The sequence below is a fragment of the Pezoporus occidentalis genome, unplaced genomic scaffold (assembly GCF_034315485.1).
Source record: "Pezoporus occidentalis ecotype Australia unplaced genomic scaffold, CSIRO_AGI_Poc_V1 ctg104, whole genome shotgun sequence".
Classification (NCBI taxonomy): domain Eukaryota; kingdom Metazoa; phylum Chordata; class Aves; order Psittaciformes; family Psittacidae; genus Pezoporus; species Pezoporus occidentalis.
In genome coordinates, this window is record NW_026912822.1 from 911,709 (window position 1) to 932,869 (window position 21,161).

The 21,161-nt window shown below is 42.9% G+C and overlaps 1 protein-coding gene across 1 annotated transcript in view; it reads right to left on the reverse strand.

The window, feature by feature from the left end:
• The window catches only part of LOC134163334 (3 beta-hydroxysteroid dehydrogenase/Delta 5-->4-isomerase-like), an 88,570-nt gene extending 78,926 nt beyond the window's left edge, over window positions 1-9,644 (reverse strand). Inside the window, exon 1 of the mRNA XM_062618125.1 lies at window positions 9,635-9,644. Within this exon, the coding sequence (XP_062474109.1) occupies window positions 9,635-9,642 (8 nt within the window). The 5' untranslated portion in view covers window positions 9,643-9,644. The remainder of the gene's footprint in view (window positions 1-9,634) is intronic.
• Window positions 9,645-21,161: the final 11,517 nt, after the last annotated feature.

The following is a 21,161-nucleotide window of genomic DNA, read 5'->3' on the forward strand; positions in this document are numbered from 1 at the left end:
TGACATATAGAGAGAGTTTGAATAGTTTTTTTCTGTTAATCAATGGTACCCTTTATTTATTTATGGCTTTTTACATGTTAGATACCTTGGACTCTACTTAAGAATATTACATTCTGACAATCAGCTACAGTTACCGCACTCTTCAAAGGATTTGTGTGCAATGGCAAGAAAGGTGAATGCTGCAATCTGACAATGTGGAGTACAGGGACTGGGACACTGATTGTGCAAACTTCACCTTTTGATTCCAAGCATAAACACAGCTAGAAGGAGAAACCTGCCTGACAGATGACTGTGGGCACTTTCTACTAACCCCAACAATTAATTCAGCTTCTGGATCACTCAGCTGTAGCTGAGCTGCTGTGCTCTCTGACTTACTCTAATAAATGATAATATTATGTTAGAAATTGATTCATTTATCCCTGCTATAGACAAAATACAAATAATGTTAAGATCTGGTGGAATTAGTTTGCTGGTTCAATGGCAGGTAGAAAGTGGTACAATGGCAGGTGAGGGAAGCTTGAAAAAATCCCATATCTGAATAAAATTACCAGTACAAGGTTCATTAATAGAAACTAGACTGAAAAGAAAAAAAAATAAAAAACAGCAACAACAACAAAAACCAACCATAATTAGAAGAAAAAAAATACACCATAGTTTTGAGACCAGATAAATCTGCCCAACTTTATTTAGACGTCAAGTCCATTAAGTCCATGAAGTTAATGAAAAAGATATGCATTCATTCATACTGTGTGTGTGCTTGACTATAGTAGCTAAATAGTATTCCTTATAATCTTTCATCAACACTGGCACAGTTTGCCCAAGGAAGTGATGAATGCTCCATCCCTGGCAGCATTCAAGGCCAGGTTGGACCCTTGGGTGACATGGCCTAGTGTGAGGCATCCCTGCCCATGGCAAGGTGTGGAACTGGATGATCTTAAAATGATCCCTAGCCCTTTCCAACCCAAACCATTCTATGATTCTATGATTCCTCATGAAAGAACAAGAGACAGTTTTCACATTTCTTGTTTGGGAATATTGTGAATACATTTATCTTCTTTGCTCAAAGCTTGACTTCACCTCTTCTGCCTTACTGCCAGTCTGGAGATAATATGAGAAGTGCTTTCTTGAATGAAAGGTGAGTGGAAAGATTGGACTTGGATGGGCCAACCGAGCTAATAGGAGGGTTATAGCTCCCCAGAAATTTATCAGAACAATCCTCAGCCTTGTTTCTGAGTATAGAATAAGGCAACAAAACACCTTGGAAATGATGATCGCCACAGTGAAATCAAGGTCTGATTGAACAAGGCCCATGTTTCTAGATACCTGCAACTAAGAAATGGAGTTATTAGTATGTGTTTTGGAGGCTGTTCAGGAAGAGAAAGGAATCCAGAAGAACTGAGCATGTCTACTTTCATGATAATTTGAAGTCAGATACCATTTGATGAAGCACACATCCTGTTCTGGAGAGGATGAGATTTTCAAGGCGGAAATTCCCCCTCAGATTTCCTCTATCCTGACATGCTCTGCCTGACCGTTCTTTGCCCGGATGCTGATGTCTTCCAGGTGCTGAAAACAAGCAGATGATGCTATTTGCATATGAGGTTTAAAGATACAGAGCTGAGACTTGCTCATCCTGCTTAATTCTCCATTCATGCTGTTTCATGCTCCAACTGAGTCTTACTCAGTTGCAGCAAACACAGCATTGTCAGGAAAGCAAAAGTTAATGGGATGGAGACAGACTTCTTCATTTTAGGGCACCAGGCAAATGACTCTTGACCTTTCAGGAGTCACTTCAATATAAACTTCTTTCACCTTGCTTTTCTCAATGGGACAGCACCTGCTTTGTAGGTACTTCAGGAACATATGGTCACCTTCACCAATATCGTATGTAAAATACATTAGTATAAAAGCATGGGCCATGTCTGGACCTCTTGTTTGGTTCCAAAACCATGCTTTACTTGCATGGACCTTGTTTCAAACTGGGAGTATTCTGGGGTCTGGGACTGGTTTTGTTTTGTGTCTTGTTCAACACAGAGCACACTGAGACTGCTTAACACATAATAGAGTAAATAATAACCCTAAATGAAGAGGAAGCCTTGAACTATGGAAAGAATAAAAGCATTTTCAGAGGTGTCCTGACAATGTTATACAGGTTTCAAGCAGCAGTTTGATGGCTCATGATCAGGATCTGCTCTTTCAGACTCTATATCTCTCACCCCAACCCCCAACAACACTTTGAAGTGCATCTGAGCTGAAACGTTTTGCTTGCTGCTAGTGCTTGTGGTCACAACAGCAGCATCCCCTGAGGACAGGAGCCCTTTGTCTCGCAGCGCATTCTGCCACGGTAAGCACAGGGGTGAGACCGCACCTCACCTCTTATCCCAATTTCACACATTGCCTCCACAGCATTAATAAATTGGTTTCGTTTGCCACACATTTGGCAGGAGAATTTTCTAATAACATTTTTATCCCCTCTGAGAACATGAATCACTCACACGCTGAGTATAAAATTACTTCCCTCCCTCTCCTTATTAAAGGCACCGCACGTTAGCAGGGGTCAGGCACTCAGCCTTGCCAGTGGCAAAGTCAAAACCAAGGGCATGGCTGGGAGGCACGGTTCTAAAGCTCACTGCTTTTCTTTCTTACGGATGGCGGATAACCTATTTAGCGCTTGGAATAGATGGTTTTCTCCAGCTGTCAATCCTACCTGCTTGGGGTCCAGATTGAGAAAACGTGTGGGATCCACCGTGCCGCTCACACGCCCGCCCCGAACAAGATACAAACCAAACGTGCGCTGCACATGTCCGCCGCTGCCACCAGAAGCTCCCCGTGAGGACACAGCCGCCCGCCCGCCCGCAATCACCGTCGCGACAGGGCCAGGCCGGGCCGCATCGCGCCACCAGGGGGCGGCCGGGAGCAAACGGGACCCGATCCCCGTGCGGGGGCTTACACACGCAGCTGTGCCCCGGGGAATGATCTCTTCCCACCACGGGCTCGTCGGGCTGCACTCGGGTTTTGCTGAAACCGGAGGAGGGTGGAGTGACAGACCGAAAATCACCGCATTCACGGTGATCTGGGTCTGATGTCTGGTTTAAAGAGGGGAAAAACACACTTTTTACCATTTCTAAATTGTTTGGTTTTAAAGGTAGATCTTTGTTTGAAAAGACACTTTAGACAGCAAGCAGGTCACGCTACCAGAGCTGATTAAGTATACGACTTGAGGACCAATTTTGTTCCAAATCCACACCTGGATGTGCCCCTTGAAAATACTGAAGATCTATTCTCAGGTTACGTTTTCTCCTGAATCCTCTGCAGACACTCCCTGGAATACAGGAAGGTGAAGGAAACATCCATGGCCTACAAGAAATCTGGAGAGGGACTTTTTACAAGGGCATTTAGTGACAGGACAAGGGGAAATGGCTTTAAACTGACAGATCTAGATTAGATACAAGGATTAGATACAGTTCTTCCCTGTGAGGGCAGTGAGGCACTGGCACAGGTTGCTTAAGAGAAACTGTGGCTGCCCCATCCCTGGCAGTGTTCAAAGCCAGGCTGGTCAGGGCTTGGAGCAACCTGCTCTAGTGGAAGGTGTCCCTTCCAACCCAACCATTCTGTGATTCCATGAAAGACAAGTAAGAGGTGGCAAGGGAGCTATGAACTAACCTGCGCTGCCAGGTGGGATCACCAGCACAGGAGGTGGCAGGACAAGCTACCTGAATTCCAGGCATGGATTTTCCTTGTATCACAGAAACCTGAAGGGTGCGCGAGGGAATTCCCACTCACACCACACTGATTTTCTTCTTGAGGTTTTTCAGGTTACATGCTGTGCTATCTAATACAGTCAAGATTTAAGCACTCGGCAGCAGACCTTCAAGATCACACAGAGCTTTGCTGGCAAGGGTATAGCCCTGTGGGGAATTTAGACATCTTCAGGCTTGGCAGCAACTTTGCTGCCATTCTGGCATATCGTTGTGTGATCTAGGTGTTGGCTCTTAGTGGTGTTTTTTGTCTTTTTAATGAGGTCTCTGTATTTCATTTCTGAATTTTCACAGGAATCTTCACACAGGAGCTTTACCCAGGTATAGCTTGAAGCTGTTATTTCAGTGAGGATGTCATGTGTCCCCATGTTACATGAGAACAACACTGTGACACCAAGTGTCGGCAGATTTTGCACCATTTTGTCCTAATATGCTACTTGTTGCCTAGAACTTGTCAACACTCCTTTTAATGATTTTGACTCAATTGGGAGGGGGGGTGGATTTCATATTCAGTACAACATGCACATTGCTGCCTATCAACATATTCATATCTAAACACAGAAACCAAAGGCCTATTTGGTGAATACCACCAACAGGCAGCTGCTCAGTGAGCTCCAGGTTTAGTGGCCTCCTGTGCTTTTCACGTTGGACCCTTCGAGGCAGGTTGTGCTTTTTCTAGCTTCTGAGTCATCAGCAAGAAGAGCCAAGTGACCAGCTCACAACAGAAATACAGTCATCCAAGGCGTCTGCTCTCTTCTTCTGCCACAAGGAAACAGCAGCCAGCAGGAGAGCCTGCGCTGCAGCTGTCTGGGTTAGGTTTGATTGGTCAGATAAATCACATTGTATTGTTTCCATTCCTTTGGCTGGGGGAATGTGTAAGCACTTCAAAACTGAATGCCTATGCATGAGAACTTAAAACTAGTTTACTTAAATGCACACATATGTACCTCTGACATTGACTTTTTACAGATTTTCTTGTCAATAAAAGTAATCCGCTTGACTGTTCACAGAAAGTTAACATAAACAGTCAAAGTGAATTCCTATTTTCAAACTGTATTTTAGCATGTGACTGCATTCAGTGACAACTTTGTCAAGAGAGTTGATAACGTCTTTACTGCTGTGACTCCATGCCAACCACTGAAGTCATTTCTCTGATCGAGAGCCGCGAACTTTAAGGAATAGCAGCTCAAACACTGAATGCTTATTTCAGAGCAGAGGACTTGCTGATTTACGGCAAGTTGTGGGTAATGGAATTGTCTCAGTTCATCAGAGGACCCAGACACTGCCCAGTTAATTCCCAACTGTGCAATCGCTTTTGTTTTGGGGATGACAACTCTATACCTTTTCACCACTTCTCAGGTCCTTCTTCAGGTTGATGGAGAAAGCCTTTCAGCATACAGCAAAAAGTCATGCCTCGCAATCTCTCCCAACTCTCACACATCCTCAGGAAGCAACCACAGCTGCTCCACAGAAGGGGTCCCAGCACCTCCTGCCTACCCACCCCCTCAGCACCATGAAGACATTAAAGGAACAGGGAAAGAGATTCAAAAACCTGCAGATTTAGGAGAGTGGCTGGAAGAAAAGGAGTGAAAGATAGAGGATCACAAGTGGTGTTGGAGTTTTTAGGACAATTATCAATAGAGCATGTATGGGAGTACTGATTAACTCATGGCAGAAGTATCAGTGGGTTTCTATTCTCTCTGTCTTTGCCAGGAGTCCCAGTTGCAAGAAGTCAACATGGCAATTCCTCCTTCAGCAGACTGACCCCATGGGCACCATCAGCTCTCCACCAATCCTGCCATACCACTGCTGCTAAGTGAGCATCTCCAGTGCAGTGTCCCTCTTTGCACTGCTAGCATCACACCCTGAGTGATCCCCCATGGGTTAACCGTGACCCAAGGCAGCTTTTCTGTATGTGTCACTATTGCTACCACAGCGGCCACTAAAGGGACAGAGCCAGGTGGGAGCTGGTCCATTTGTGACATTTAAGATCAATTATTTTTGCCTGGAGACTCTCACAGAGGTGACTGACGGATGGGGTCTCATTCATGCAGCTATTGTAAAGTTACCTCAGTCATGATCTATCCTTGATCAACATGGCTGCTTCAGTCCCTGCTTCCCTTCATGTGTGAAGCAGCTGCCCTTGTTTTCTGAGGATGTGGGGTGGAACTGACACAATTAAAGGTCATCCTCCATCTGGGAAGAGAAAGTTCTGGGCTGCAGTGAAGCGCAGGGGCTGGTTTCCATTTTGTTAGAGTTATGTAATCTCTAAATAAAAAATCATTCCACTGTTCACTACAAGATCTTGTTGCTTAATGCTCCCTAGCAATGGCTGCCAGACTGCTGTGCAAACACCGCGCAGCACACACGGTACTTGAAAACCTACCGAGATTGGATGTTCTTTCAATTGTAAATGCAAAGCGTTATTTTCTAGAAAGGGATCTGCTCCTTCAACTGAAAAACATGAGTGCCTGATTTTCAGAGGTGCCGAATTCCAGTGGAAGCCAAAGGCATCTGCTTTCGGTTTTGTGCTGCCCTGCTGAAAATTGAGTCTATAGTACTAACACTGCATGTTAATAGCAGGCATGTTAGGTTCAGATGACAGACATGGAAATAAAGTAGGGACACACAAGATACACACAAAAGGAAAGCTAGAATAAAGGGTACACAGTAAAGCCTTTAAAGAAAAGCATCAATAACAATCATCTGCCACTTCAGATTTCATCATTCCCAATTTATAATGCAACTGAACTATGTTGCAAAACCTGAGCCTAAAAGCTTTGGTTTTTCCAATTTAAACACGCATGCTCAAGATCCTGTGACAAAAACTGCATTTCTGTCCAGCATTAGGTGGGTGCAGCCTTACTTATTTTAGATAACAAGATTTAATTAACAATTTTTTTCCCCTATCCCCATGTATGTCAAAATGCACTAACGCTCAATAAAATGAGCAGGCTGCAACATTATTTCTTCATTCTTCATATCTGTATTTCTATCTTCAACTCAGATGCATCTCTTAAGGATTGAGGGTTTTTTTCCTTTTATTTAGAAAAGTATCTTTTAACTCCTACTAATTTTTTTTGTGCTGATTGTGCTGAACCAGCATAGCTTAAAGTGGGGGGAATCCATGTACAAAAACTAAGTCTGTGTTGCACTGTGGCCTCTGTACCAGCACTGGAAGAGTGGCAGAACTAACGATCCAGAAATCCCTACGACTCAGAGGATACCTGGGCCATCCTGCCTGCTTGAAGAATCTGGCACAAGGGCACGGGCAATGTGCTGAAGGAGGCACAAGGTATGGCTGGAGTGCATTATGCCCTGGGAAAGCACTGACTCACCCCTTTCTGCTGAGGTCAGTTTGAGTCTTTGTGTTAAGTTCCCAGATATGCATCATGTCCTGATGTGTCCTATCACATGCCATCATGTCACTTACATGTCTCTTTGGTAATGGGGACTGCATAGATTACTTGGTGGCACTGTGCATGAGAACAACCCACAAAGCCTATAATCTCCATACATATGCCTTGAGGACCTTCAGAAGAGTATGGGAAGAAATGGACTGGACTTACCAAGTGTCAGGAAATATTTATTTTTCAAGAGACAGTTTGGCCATTCTTGAAATGTCTTAAAGAAAGGAAGCTCATGGTCCTCCAGAATCCATCAGGTGAAGTACAAAGCTAGCAAAAAGAAATATGTTACTGCACTGAGCTCTGTTTGTCCAGAGCAGGACCTAAATACATAACAAGTATGTGCAAGCCCAAAGGAAACCAGCTACTGTCTGGTTCCATTTCAATTTGTTGAAATATAGCTAATATGCTTAGCTAATGTGTGTTAATATATACAAGAGTGCTCTGGCATCATTGAAAGACAAACTTGATCCCACCAGGGAAAATTTACTTAGTTTCCAGTTATAACTAAACCTTAGTTTCTTTCTGTACATACATAGCATCCAGTATCTGTGGATATCCAGGATCAGTTAAGGTATCTAAACTTATAAAACTACAAAATTGTGAGTATATATTTATGTGGAGAATCAGTTAGGTGCATCACATTGTATACATATCATAATACCTCATATTACTGTCTCATAGTGACTGCGGAAAATCACATGGGTAGGTTGTCTCTGTGGTCAGCATTCTTCATCGGTGAGGATTCACTGGTAGATGGCAAAACTACAGTCTGTTTCTCCTGCAGCAACAGAGATAGCTAAGCTGAGTGCAGTTTACTGAGGTTTGAAAGGAGAAATTAAGATCTAGCTACAGGTAAAGGTGAATAAACAGCAAAAGCAGCTGTTTCTAGAATACAGCTAGCACAAACAGACACACAATCACAGGCTCTGAAGAAGTGCTGAGCAAAATTATGATCAAAGGTTGACATGGTGGCTGAATGAGCTATGGTGGCACTTTGACCGAGACAGGATAGAAGAAAGAAAACACAATGGAGTGTCCTTCGAAGGGATTAAATAGGATCTGAGTTAGAGATCAAACGTAACTGATTTAAAGACATTTGCACAGGATCAAAAATGTTTCACCTCAAAATCCAGGACATGTTTGCATCTCTGCCTGCTCCTGTTAAATGGGTAACCTTCACTCTTTGATGTCAGCATCTTCCCTGTGCATGGTTGTCATGTCCAAGATGTTCTCACACAGGAATCTGGCCCATGCACAGTACATTTCAGTGGCAGGGAACCTATTCCAATCTAATAAGAACACCCCTTGTACTGTGCATCTACTGATATAAGGACAATGGACCGCATGGGAAAAGCTGAGAAAAGTAGTGGATTAAAGATTGAGAAAAGAAAGGTACAGTGAGCCAATCATGTAACAGACTGGTAAACATCAAGTTTGCTTTTAAAATAAGGTTTGCTTTGTTTCTATGTATGTGCTCTTATTGTAACAGGAATTAGCTTGGGGAATCCCCGTTGTGTAAGTCAGCCCTCAGGAAAGACTCAATGGTTAAGTTACTCCCTCCCTTGTAATACCATCCCATCACTGGCATCTGTACACATACTGAACCCCTCATCCTCTTTATTCCTATTTACTGGGAAAGCCACATTAGGGAAAACAGGTTATGCTTAAAGGACTTCACCAGGGGAACAAAACCATTGTGGCTGTCCACAAAGAGATGACCAAGACAGTAAACATCCAGCACTGTAGAGGGAAATCTCCTCAGTCCTTAGGCAACTGTACAGCTGTCATTAATGAAAAGGAGAGGAAATCTTTTCAAAGTGAAAATATGCCTAGATCTGCGCCTGTACATTAGAGAGGCAGGAGATCTAAGCATCCGTTTTTAATGAGGGAGAGCCTGAAAAGAATTCCATATACGATAGGTGATGTAAGAAGCATTCTGTCGCAGAACAGAAAGTGTTGCAGCCACGCCTCGCTGCATGAATCACATTACTAAAAAAACAGCCCGAATCCAAATGTGGAAGATACCTCATCATTTAAGACTGTTAAAATAAAACATGCACTGCCGCACGGAATCTTGCGCTGGCAATCAAGAAGTGCACTGAATTATCTGACGCTTGGGTTCTCATTCATATACATTTGTATTCTCAGAGATGGCATATTCATAAAGGCTGAATCTAAAAAGTCACCTTCATATTGCACTTCTTCTCATCCCTAATGTAACTTTCACTAAGCAAGTGATTCATTTACCCATGCTGCAAACATGATGTTTTTAAAGTGAGTAAAGAACCTATGATATGATCCATCTGATACTGCTTTGCTGCAAACATTCCAGATATCCTGTACCCCAGCCTGCTGCACCCTTTAGAAATTGCCACCTTTGGTTTATTGGACTCAAAGTGAGATAATTCATCTTAAAAAACAGTGGAGAGGTGTGGGGACAAGAGAAAGAATTTATCCTATTTAAACATGGACATTTTGCTTCTCTGTTCTGACAAAGGATAAAAGATACAGTACCTTGCATTGCCAGTGAGGGCTCATTAAGAAAGGCTACCCTATGTGGCTAAAAGCATAGGTGACTGTACAGCCAGCAACAGACATAAGCATCTAGCCTTGAGCAACCTGGTCTAGTGGAAGGTGTCCCTACCTGTGGCAGGAACTGGATAAGCTTTATGTTCCCTTCCAACCCAAATCATTCCATGATTCTGTGATTCTAAATCCAAAAAGAACCATATTAGAAATCAAAAGTATTGAAGTCATGAGCCCTGGCTTGAACAGAGGCTGCTCAGAGTGTCATAGCATCACTCACAGAAAGGACTCAAATCTCTCCTAAAGCACAATATTTGAGTAGGGAAATCAAAGACTAATTAGCAGTGACTGCATCAGGGAATAGAAGGTAGAAACGGGGCTGAGCACAGTGCAGGGATACATTTCCTTTTCACACAGACCCTGTACACTGACCCCCAGTAGCCACCCAGAGTTCACCTTCAGCATCTGACCCAGACCTCCAGTCTTAACCCAGGTCTCAGAGGGAAGGCTTAACATGAAGCTCTCTGTTGTTGTTACATCTCTGATAGATGTGCTGCAGCATGTCACTGAAAGCCTGACAGTCACGTTCCCTAGGGACACCCAGGCTTCCAGCATCAGCGAGGTGAAAGGCAGCTGCCATTTGCCCCAGCACCAGCTGGAGAAGCCACAGCAATGTGTAAAGAGTGTCAGCAGCAAAAGCCTCAGGGGTGAAGAAGGAAAGAAACGACGTCACTGTAATGGAACCCTTCCCTGCCTGTCTGTCTGTCTGTCTGTCAGCAAGGACTTCTGAGTCAATAAATACCAGTCAGAATGCACAATTCCTGCTGACCTGCAGTCCCCCCTTCATCTCTGGAGAAAATAAACATGGACTGTGGGTGCTGAGCTGCTCTGCCTTCTTCAGAGCTTCCATTGTATTTGTGTTTGCAGCGTTTCAGCCAGCAGCACTTGCAACATTCACCCGGTACTCCCAGGAACTTGGAGGAACTCCCTGGTTATTATGAGATTACCCCTTCACTGCAGAATAAATGGCTCTTTACAGATACCCCTGTCCAGGAGTCAGGAAGGGTCAGGACAGGAGGGATTTGTCATTGTGTATAAATTCTCTCAGTGCAACTGCAGCTCCCAGAACAATGCTATTCTCTGTCCAAAGCACCCATGGGAACAGGAGCTGCCTCTGGAAAGCCTAAAGGAGGCTCTTGGTCTGACATCTCAGCCCAAATCAGCACCTTACATGTCTGCAGGCAGCTCAAAATTGGATGCAGAAGGGAAGTCCTCATAGAATCACAGAATGGTTTAGTTGGAAGGGACCTTAAAGCTCATCCAATTCCAAATCCTTGTCACGGGCAAGGACACCTTCCACTAGACCAGGGTGCTCCAAGCCTCGTCCAGCCTGGCCTTGAATATTCCCAGGGATGGGGCAGCCACAGCTTCTCTGGGAAACCTGTGCCAGTGCCTCACCACCCTCATAGTAAAGAATCACTTGTGTCTGAACAGAAACACCAGTTGCCGTATCCCAGTCTTCCCCTGTTCCTAGCTGAAAGTGTTTTGGTTTGGGATTCTTTTGCTACCTTATTCTGCATCTTAATAGAGCTGTTTGTCCTCGCTATCAGTCAATGTTCCCAGTGTAGTTGTTCAACTACTGATTTAATAACAAATGGCCCAGCACCCCTCATGCTTGCTATTTGCTTGGGGGGATGAAAGGACAAAAATGTTTGTTTATCAATTTGCTAGTAAACTGCCCTTTCATATTTGTTGTGGCCAGTCAAGGAGGTGAGGCATCCTTTGCCATGGGCTTCACAGGTACTTGATGTCAATGGACAGGCTGAGGACTGGGATCTGACAAGCTGCTGAAGCCATCTACAAGTTAACTCCTTCCCTGGCACATACCAGAAAAAGAGTTCTGGGCTGTGCTTCTTGAAACAATACTTCCCTAAGCAAGGCCCTGACAATGGAGATAGATTGCCTGGAGACATTGTGAGGCCAAAAAAAAAGATAAAAGCTTTCTTAAAAGAATGGTTGAAAATATTCATTGCCATATTGTGTTGATGACTATTTTCAGCAGATATGGGGCACAGCTGCACATGTTTGTGTGAAGAAAGGAAGACAAAAATGAATGGATTTCTTTTATATCATTACCATTTGCTCCCACTTCATTCCACAATACACAGGAGCTGGCTTTGCAAAGCCTTCTTTTGAATCCTTGTGCCTTGGAGCCAGAGCTAAGGTAAAGAGTGTTAATTTAATTTGAGGCATTGATGAGATACAGAATCTAACTCACTTTACAGCAGTATGGGTCCTGGCCTATATGCTATCCCAGGTATTACTGTATAAATAATGCTATGTTAAGAAACTATTAATGTTGCAAAGTCAAACATATGGATGTTAAGAATCCTCAGCAATAAGCCTGACCTTTTTTCAGCCCTATCTATGAGCCATCTCACTGTCTTTAATTACATAAATACATAACAGTTTCCCATTGAATCTCTGGAGAAGATCCTGTACATTTGAGGTCTTTTTTTACACTCACCGTTCAGTAAGTGATTCATGTCATATCTACTGCACATCATCCAAACTCTGCCCTAAAGCCTGAATCGTTCATTTTTGGGGGGAGAGGGGGGGTGTTTCTATTTAATTTTTGTAGTTCAAATGGGTGAAAATTCCTGTTCAGTTTCCTGAGACAAACACCTGAGGTCCATGCCTCTCCCCTGTCATGTTTCCAGTCCTACCTGTAAGCCCCCCACTGTTGCCCAGAACTTCAGGATATTGACCCCAGTAGCTCTTTGTCCCAGTGTCTTTGTTCCTAGTACTTTGGTCCCAGTTCCCTATCTTCTGCAGTCTTATCTTGTCAGCAAGTTTTCTTCTTCTCTCCCATACTCTGTCAGTCAAACACTGAAACCACATGGGAGGCAGCATCACTGTTGATCTGCTGTGCTCTGCGACAAGCCACACCATGCAACCCACTGCTGCAGTGGGTTAGAAGGTTGCCATTCACTACTGGATTTGTGAACAGGCAGAAATCCTTCAGAGAACAGACATTTCTAATGTCTTGGTGCGAAGTGGGACTTTCTGAGGCTCAGAACATGAGTAAATGTGGGAAAGTTTGCACGGAAACAGGCAAGTTATACATTTCTGACATCAGAGGGATCCTCCGCCCCAACTGCTGATCAAAAGACAAGTCTTTCATCCAAATTAGGTAGGGAATACTAATTCTTACCGGTGTCCCTTTCAGGGGTTTTTAGCATATACATTAGAATAAAGTCTCCCTAACTTTCTTTTTCTTAAAACTCAACTATTTTTAACTCCCTTTTTCAAAGAAAGGGGAAAAGAAGGATGCAAGGTAAAGAGATTAATCCCTGACATGGCAAATTTCACCCTAGCTATTTCAGATGCAGCAAAGTTCACATAGAACTGAAAACTAGGTATTATAATAACATGGCCTAAATTTTGAACGTACTTAATCATAAACATTTCTTTAGGTTATTGGCTATATTGTTGGCTACAACAATCAGTTATGGTACTGTTAGCTATATTGTTGGCTATACTGTTGGCTGTAACAGTTTCCAGGACTTCCTGTTAAATGGAAAACAAAACTCTGGTTTACTCTCATATTGATTAAAAGGTGTGTTTAGATGTTGCAAATATTTAGTCAAAAGCTTGTTAATAATCCTTGTGTTGAAAACGTTTGGCTCAGTCTGACCAACCGCTTCAGCTGAATTCCTACAGCCAACCCACAGCCATCATAATGTAGAGTTTTACTTTCCTGGCCCAATATATATGATGTGGACAAAGCTAGAGTAGCACAGCAGGGTGCCCAATGCCGATTAAACAGAAGGTCATTAAAGACTTCAGGCTATCAGCTTGGGGACTTGCCTTCCTCTCTTTCTCCTTGCAGCAGCCCATCCACCTTCCCAGTCCTCCCAGCCACTCTTCTTCAGCCTCTTGCTCCCACCACCATGCACACCTTGGTCTCTACCTGGGGTGGGCAGCTGGCCAGGGCCCATGATATGCAGTTCGCATGGAAAATATGCTGCAGGACAACAGGAAAACACTGTTCCTTGTGCTAAAGAAAGTAGTGAGCAGAAGTGAATGAGCAAAATTCTTATATGCCCAACTCCTGTGACAACTGATGGTCAGGGTGAGCTCTGCTTCAGTTTTTTTATCAGTCTTAGCACTTAGCACAATTGAATTGCCTTCTCCCCAGAAAGGCCAGAGGACCTTCTGGCTGGGGTGAGGTGCTTTGAAAGGGGATCCCAAGGCACATTGATAGGGGAGCCGGCAGTTCTGCTGCTTCAGTGGTACCTGTTTTGTGGACAAACGACTTCAGCTTCCAGTGTTGTAAATCTGGAAGCTCTCATCACCACCAAATTAATAAAAACGTTTTTAAGAAGGGAATAAAACCATGTAAAAAGCACTAAGTAGTCAGCAGTTTGGCACTTGAAGCCCAAGATCAGATGGTAGAGAGAGAGCAGGGGGTCTCTTTCTCACCTAGGTAATGATTATACGAGCCCCATAAGGACATAGTTAAATCAAGTATTAAGAAGACTGCACTTAAGAGGGGGAAAATATGTCAATCACACTTTGCCTTTGACAAAAGGAAATTCCTTGAAACTGAGAATGGGGAGAGAGCGGGAGGGAGAGTGTCTCGTCATGTGGGTGGCCAGGAAACTGGAGGCCAGAAAAGTACGAGAGAGAGAAAGAGTAAGAGACGGGGTGGGGGAGAAAAACCCACCAGACTGAATTCTAATCCAAGTGCTGTGAGGCGTTCACACCAGGCCTTGTGAGAATATTAACAAGGTTACAGGAGAGGGGCCTTTAGCCTCGGGAATTATTAGTGAATATGGAATTATATTTGCGCAAACACAACCAGATGCAAGCAGCTAAATGCTCTGCAGATGTGAAAGGAGACGGAGTGTGTTCCAAATGGGCAGCAGCTTCGTATGTTTTAACCCTCCACTGTGGTGCCTGCTTGCCGGTCAGAGAGGGCTGCCTTTCTCAAACAGCAATGGGGCAGGAGGGACAGGGCCTTCTTCTTTATTAGCAATTCAAACATAAGTACACATTAGTGATTGTTTTTGCCAGAGCCACCAGCATCTCCCAGCTGACTATCATGTGGAAGAAAACAGCCTGACTACGTTCTTCTAACTCTCTGTGCCTTAGATTAATGCCCTGTAAATTGGGATTTTTCTTCCATTTTACCATATCTTTTTCTAAAACCTCCCTCTGTCCTCCTCACTCATTGTTTTTCCTCATTGTTTGCTCTCTCTGCATTGTCTAACTCCATCACGGACTGAGCAGTCAGCCCATATGCACGACATCACAGGCTGTTTCCATTAGAATGAGAAATTGATTACAAGAGCCAGGTATTCCTTTGAAGTAATCCTGCTTTACTACAAAACAAAGTCCCACTTCTTGAAATACAGTAAGATTGAACAAGAACCCATTGCTTTGCTCAGGATCCCAGTTCTGCTTGCAGTCAAGGCTCTGCTCGAAAAGCTCATTCTCCTGGCTTGCTTTCAAGGCCATTGTGTATTCACTTCATTTCTTGAACCATGATTTTTGGGTTTGCTCCCTGCCTATTTCATCCTGCTTTCCACTGTTTCATTCACTCTAATCGATCCTCTAACCCTGCATGCAGTGTTTACTTTGGGCAGTAGCCTCCATTGTTTCTGTTATTACTAAACACGGGGTGTTCCTTCTTCTGGCAGCATGGAAGTCAGCGAGCACACCTAGTACCCCGAGTGGCATTTATGGATTATAAGAAACCCAAAAAGCTGCCTCTCAGCTCCCAGACATTATTAGGAGCGTAATGCCAGCAGCTCAGTGTCACACTTGAGAATGCAGCTTCATCACTCTAGATGACCTGCTACTTCCGAAGTAGTTACTTTGGAGAAGAAAGAGCACATAACTGAATCTTTAAAGATCAACTTTATCAATTTAAATACAAAGCCACTGAAATGGCCGTAGGCATAATTATATGGTTTTGGGTTGCCCAGGGAAGTTGTGAATGCTCCATCCCTGGCGGTGTTCAAGGCCAGGTTGGATAGAGCCTTGGGTGACATGGTTTAGTGGGAGGTGTCCCTGCCCATGGCAGCTCTGAAGACTTATGTACATGGGATTTTAACAGATTACAGTTTGACTTGGGTGAACATGCTAACTGTGATTTTAATTGCTTGAACAGTTTGACTCCTATTAAGTAAGATCTTTATTTCCTTTTTTTTTTTCATTTATTTATTTTCCATTTATTTCCTTGAATGACAATGCTCACTTTGGAAAGTAATCACAACCCTCTTACACCACGACTTGTGCGAAATTATGATGTATGCCCTCAAATTTCATCATCTTTGAAATATTTTCTATCACTGAATGCATGTTTTAGAGGCACCTGAAGACTCTTGAGTTAGAATTTTCAAACTCAGGCATGCTACATAGATTATTCTTAACTCTCTTTACAGTACACCCTTCTCAAAAATACAATACGCATGATTTCATTACCAGACATCTTCTGGTAGTTTCAAAGATGTATTTGAATATATTAATTTGCTTAGACATTAAAAATCAGCCATTTTAACACACAGACCACCCATTATTAGACCTCTCTGTCTCCTGTCTTGGTAAAAAGAATACAGTCTGCAGTGACCCAAGAGTATATGAGGCAGGAGGCTGCCCAGTGAAAAAGGAGGGTGGAAAAATATTACATCTTCATAGATGAAGTGCTTATTATTCTGTGACAAAAATCATTTCCTATTAAAACTGTCAAATAAGATTTTTGTTCTCTTAGTACTTAAGGGGGAGTCAAGACATCAGTGGGAGAGAGCAGTAAAAAAGGACTTCAGTCTCCCCTACAAACATGGCTAAAAGCTCCGCTCCCACATAAGACGAATTCATTGTAACCTTGCATGAAGACTTTATTTCACTTGCTTCTTGTAATTAAGCTGGTTTTGTCTGGGTATTTTTCCTATTGCATGGAATCGTGTTTTCCCCTCAGGCAGGGCCCAAAGGCTGCTCAGTAGACCACCACCTCCCCTCAACATGGCTGTGCTCTGGATGGGCCAAGAGTGGTGGCAAGCCTCAGCTGGTGGCCACGTTGAGAAGGCTTTTCCCCATTGTTCCCAATGGGGTCTGCATTTTATGATGCCTCACAGTATAGGCAGCCACCATCTCCCCTGAGGGCAACGGCAGTTTCTGTTTCATGGAGAACAATGGATGATGGTGGCCAGTCCAAAAGGGAACAATTCTGCATGGGGGAAAAACAAAAACAACAGAACAACTTTTAGTTAAAAAATAAAAGCTCAGCAAGTATGGCCATTCACAGGAAGCACGTGGGAGGAAAGCACCTATTGTGCCAGATCCTCTTCACAGACAAGCTGAGAGGGAGGTTGAAGGCAGCGTGCTCATTTTTCGCACTTTTCCGGGAAACCAAAAGCACCCTCCCTGGAGAAGTGATGGAGAGGGAAGTAGACACATGTAGATGTTTGGCTCCAGGCTTGTAAGCAAACTATTTTTTGCTGCTCGAAGGGACAGAGTCACTTCTGCCATGAGATGAAGAAAAGGCGAGGAGCTGAGGCAGAGGGCTCAGCTGTGAAGAGCTGAGCAGTTGCTGTCACCATCATCAAGAGGCCATAAGAGCTGGCGACATGGAGAGATGCTGCTTGGTGAGCCCAGCAAGAGCTCATGGCTATGCGACCCCTCAGTCAGCCTGGCTATCTGAGATGCTGGCCTAAGAAAAGCAGGTGGCAGAGCTGTCACCCCCAACCAATCTGATGCTCTCAGCCTGGGGGATTTCATACGTTCACCTGATGAAGCCAGGCTAAGGGAATGCAAACAAGGAGGTTGTGTATAAAGAATAACTAGTGGTAGGAGGTTGCAAATCAGCAGGCATTGGCATTTGGAGTGCAGAAGGCAAAGGATGCAAAAAGCAAAGAGTGCTAGAGTCTGAGCAGCCTTTCATTGCTCTGGTGAAACAAAGCAGCTGCAAACCCAGTTAAAGTATCCCATAAACACAGAGGTGTTCTGTGTTCCCCAGATGGAAACACAGTATTCAGAGCCTATTCATACCGTGAACTTGTGCATAAATGGTAAAAGAAAAAAACATTGAAACTCTTTCTCTGGGAGTGTCATTTGATGTTACATTAGCACATGGAAATGACTTTTTTAGAGATAGTTATCTCTAAAGTGCAGATCTGCATTTTATGTACTTCAGTCTTCCTGGTATCTAGAAACACGTTCAGCTGTGCCAGATCTGCATTACTGTAAAGTGTTGATTTTGGTATTTCCTGCCAGTCTTATTTTTTTTTAATGAACAGTGAAATAATCAGTGATGTGAATATTGAACTATGCATTCAATGGATGTTGAATCAAGAGGTGTTAAGCCCCTGATCCCATTTTAGCAATTAGTATTTAAAAGATGAATGGAAGAAAACATGAAAGCACTGCTAGTAACTCTGCAGATGATGGGCAGCTTGGTGGAATGATAAACAGGATTGAGTAAGAGGCAGTTCTACACAGCAGAGTTGTTTGGTAGGAGGGGAACTCATTCAAGCATGTATCTGAACACACGTAACTAGGGAAGGTCACACACCTGGAAATAAAAACCCTGCGTCACTCTTACAAGCTGGGGGACTGTGGAAACCAACAGTTGGAAATTTAGAGACAGAGATCAAATAGAAGGAACCCGAACTCTCAGTGCAGTACTGCAGCTCACACTTCTCAGCTATATAAAGGTTATTTACTGTTCTATCAATCTGTGTATCACCTGCAAACTTCTTTAGCAACACTTCTTTTGTTGAGTAGAAGCAGACAAACTGCACTGAGAATTGCAATAGTATGTGGCACATTTTGGTGCTTGCCCTCACCAGAAGAGCTTGAAAAACTGAAAAGATGAAGGAGCCACAACTGTAATTTCAAATGTGTAAAGCCTATTTCATGATGGTTTTGAAAAGTATCAGTGCATGCCATTTCTTAAAGAGAATGAAAAAACCAACACCACAACAACATAACACAACCCACTCTGATAACAAGAGGAGAAGCAAAATTTTGCTTAGCTTAAAAGGTAATAAGGATACTGGAATGTTGGAAAGTGAAGTAAGACTTAATTTAGATTGTAAATAGGGCATATTTTTAGGAACTGGAACAACATATAAAAATAAACCATAGTTTTTACATAAATAACTTTTCAAAAGTGTCTGCTGTGTAATGACCACTGATCTAAAGATGAAATAGGCAGGCAGGTATCTCTGTACCCTACTCTCACATCTTTAAGATCCTTATTCCAGTATGCAAGTTGAGGGATACACTTCATTATTCCTTGCAGAATCTCTTCTGAGCACCTTGGACAGACAGGTAAGTCATAGGCAAATGTTCACACTGTAATATATCCTATAGAGAAAGAGAGATGTCATTGTAAAAAGGCAGCTGAGATTCTCTTACTAAACTGAACCACCAGAATTACAAAGCAGAGGTTCAGACTGTGTGAATTCCTATTCACAGGTATTGAGATGTCACCATCAGCCAGGTATACCTGAAGAAGGTTTGGCAGATGGGGGAAATGACTAGGAGAGAGAAGACCATCCTCACTAACAATGTTTCCCAAAGTAAAACTCTAATCCCTGGACTATTACTTGAAAATGTGCTTCCACTTCAGAAAGGAAAAATCAGTATTGCACACCAGCAAAAGTCTCTTTAATGCCCAAGAACCAGTTCAGATGATGATTTTATAAACAATTTCCCAGATTTGTGAGGCATTTATGTAGCAGGTATGAAGGTCTCAGGGTAGCACCTAAACCAATAAATTTCCTTCTTTCCAAGCTAAATTCCTGTAAGAATACCAGAAAATATAAGAAAGTACTGTGTATCTGGCCCCCAGTGCTTCTTATACTATATTTTCTCCCCTTTTCCAGACAGATATGGATGACAAGCCAGCACTACTTTTTTTCTTTGTGAAGTCCATTGACTTAGCCATTTTTTCTGCTGGTGGATTTAATTTAACTCACAGAGGGTAAGTATGTCCATTCACCATTTCTACTGGCAGTCTCTAAGAACACTTATCTAGACAGCAGTATTTGCATATAAAACTGAGCTTCAGTTACAAAAGACAGGAGTCATTAAAAGCACTGCTTAGGTTACACCCAAAAATATGTGAAGCATTTTTGAGATCTAGAATAAGATAGCTCTCTGCTGCGAACAATGATCGAAGGTCTCCTCAGACACCCAGGCTGGATTAAGCACCGGAAATAATAGCAGAATTGGGTTTTCTATTTACTGTAGTAAAGCAACCTTGTCTATAAACTCCTTATTGATGCAAACCAAAGGTGTGTGTCTGGGGAGGGCAAGCTTTTCCCCTTGATGTTCCAGGACATGGAAATACAATCCTTTTTCAGACACAGATGTTTGCAATAGAAAACTTTCACTCTGCTCTCTTCTGTTTTTAATCTGCTCATGACAGGAAACACAGATTCAAAATGAATGTAAAGAACACAGCCACCATAACTGATGATAATACAAAAGAACATCTAGGAAAGATTTCTTTTTTCCACAGTACATTACAGGGAGAAAAGGTTTACAGATTTCAGAAGATTCTAGGTGTTTTTCTTTCTCAGTGGCTACCAGTAGAATGTTTTTCCATGAACTTCACAGGATATAGCTCTCTGCAATGCTATGATACTATCAACGGTTTCAGCATACAAAAGATAACACAACACTTCTTCATGCTTTCTGCCAGATCATCAGTGATTTCAATACTATCCCGCCAAAGCTTCATTGAACAGACAGATGTATAAAATGGGTCAAAGATTCTTCCATAGCATGTGTAAAATGTAAAATGAAACAGGTAAGAGTAATTGATTCACCCTCTTCAGCCAGTCTTGCTACTAACACCTAGGCTCCTGAGAATTTCAAAGCTGTGCTTTTAAACTATGTCAGCTTATATGTCTCAAGTGAAGTACTTTTATGTATGACAATGTGAAGGGTTTGACTGGACTCTTCCCTCTGCTTTTCGGTTGCCTGCTCCAACTCCTCCTATTCTCTTCTTTAGCCCCTACCCTATCTAATCTCCCTTCTCTACCAACTGCAGTTTACCTAAATCGCCTTTCCTTGGTCTTTCATTCAGGTAGTACCTTGCTAATGACATCCTTCATTTAAAAAACAACAGAAGTCACAATATTTCCATGGCAAATTCATTTAGCTCACTGTGTGTCACACACTGTTTGGTCTGTGCCCATTTTGCCCGTTTAGACTATGAGCTCTTTGGAGCCAGGAATGTCACTCGGTGTATGCTTGAGCAATGCGCAGCACAAAGGGATCCTATTTTAAACTGTACCTGAGAAATACCGTAGCAAATAAAGACATTATAAATACCCCTCCTCCGAGCTACATTAAAAAATATGATCAAGCATTCAGAAATCGAGAAATGGCAGCATCAACTCTGTGATGTGATTTTAATTCATTTCTCGCTCTTCTTCTCTGTATGTAC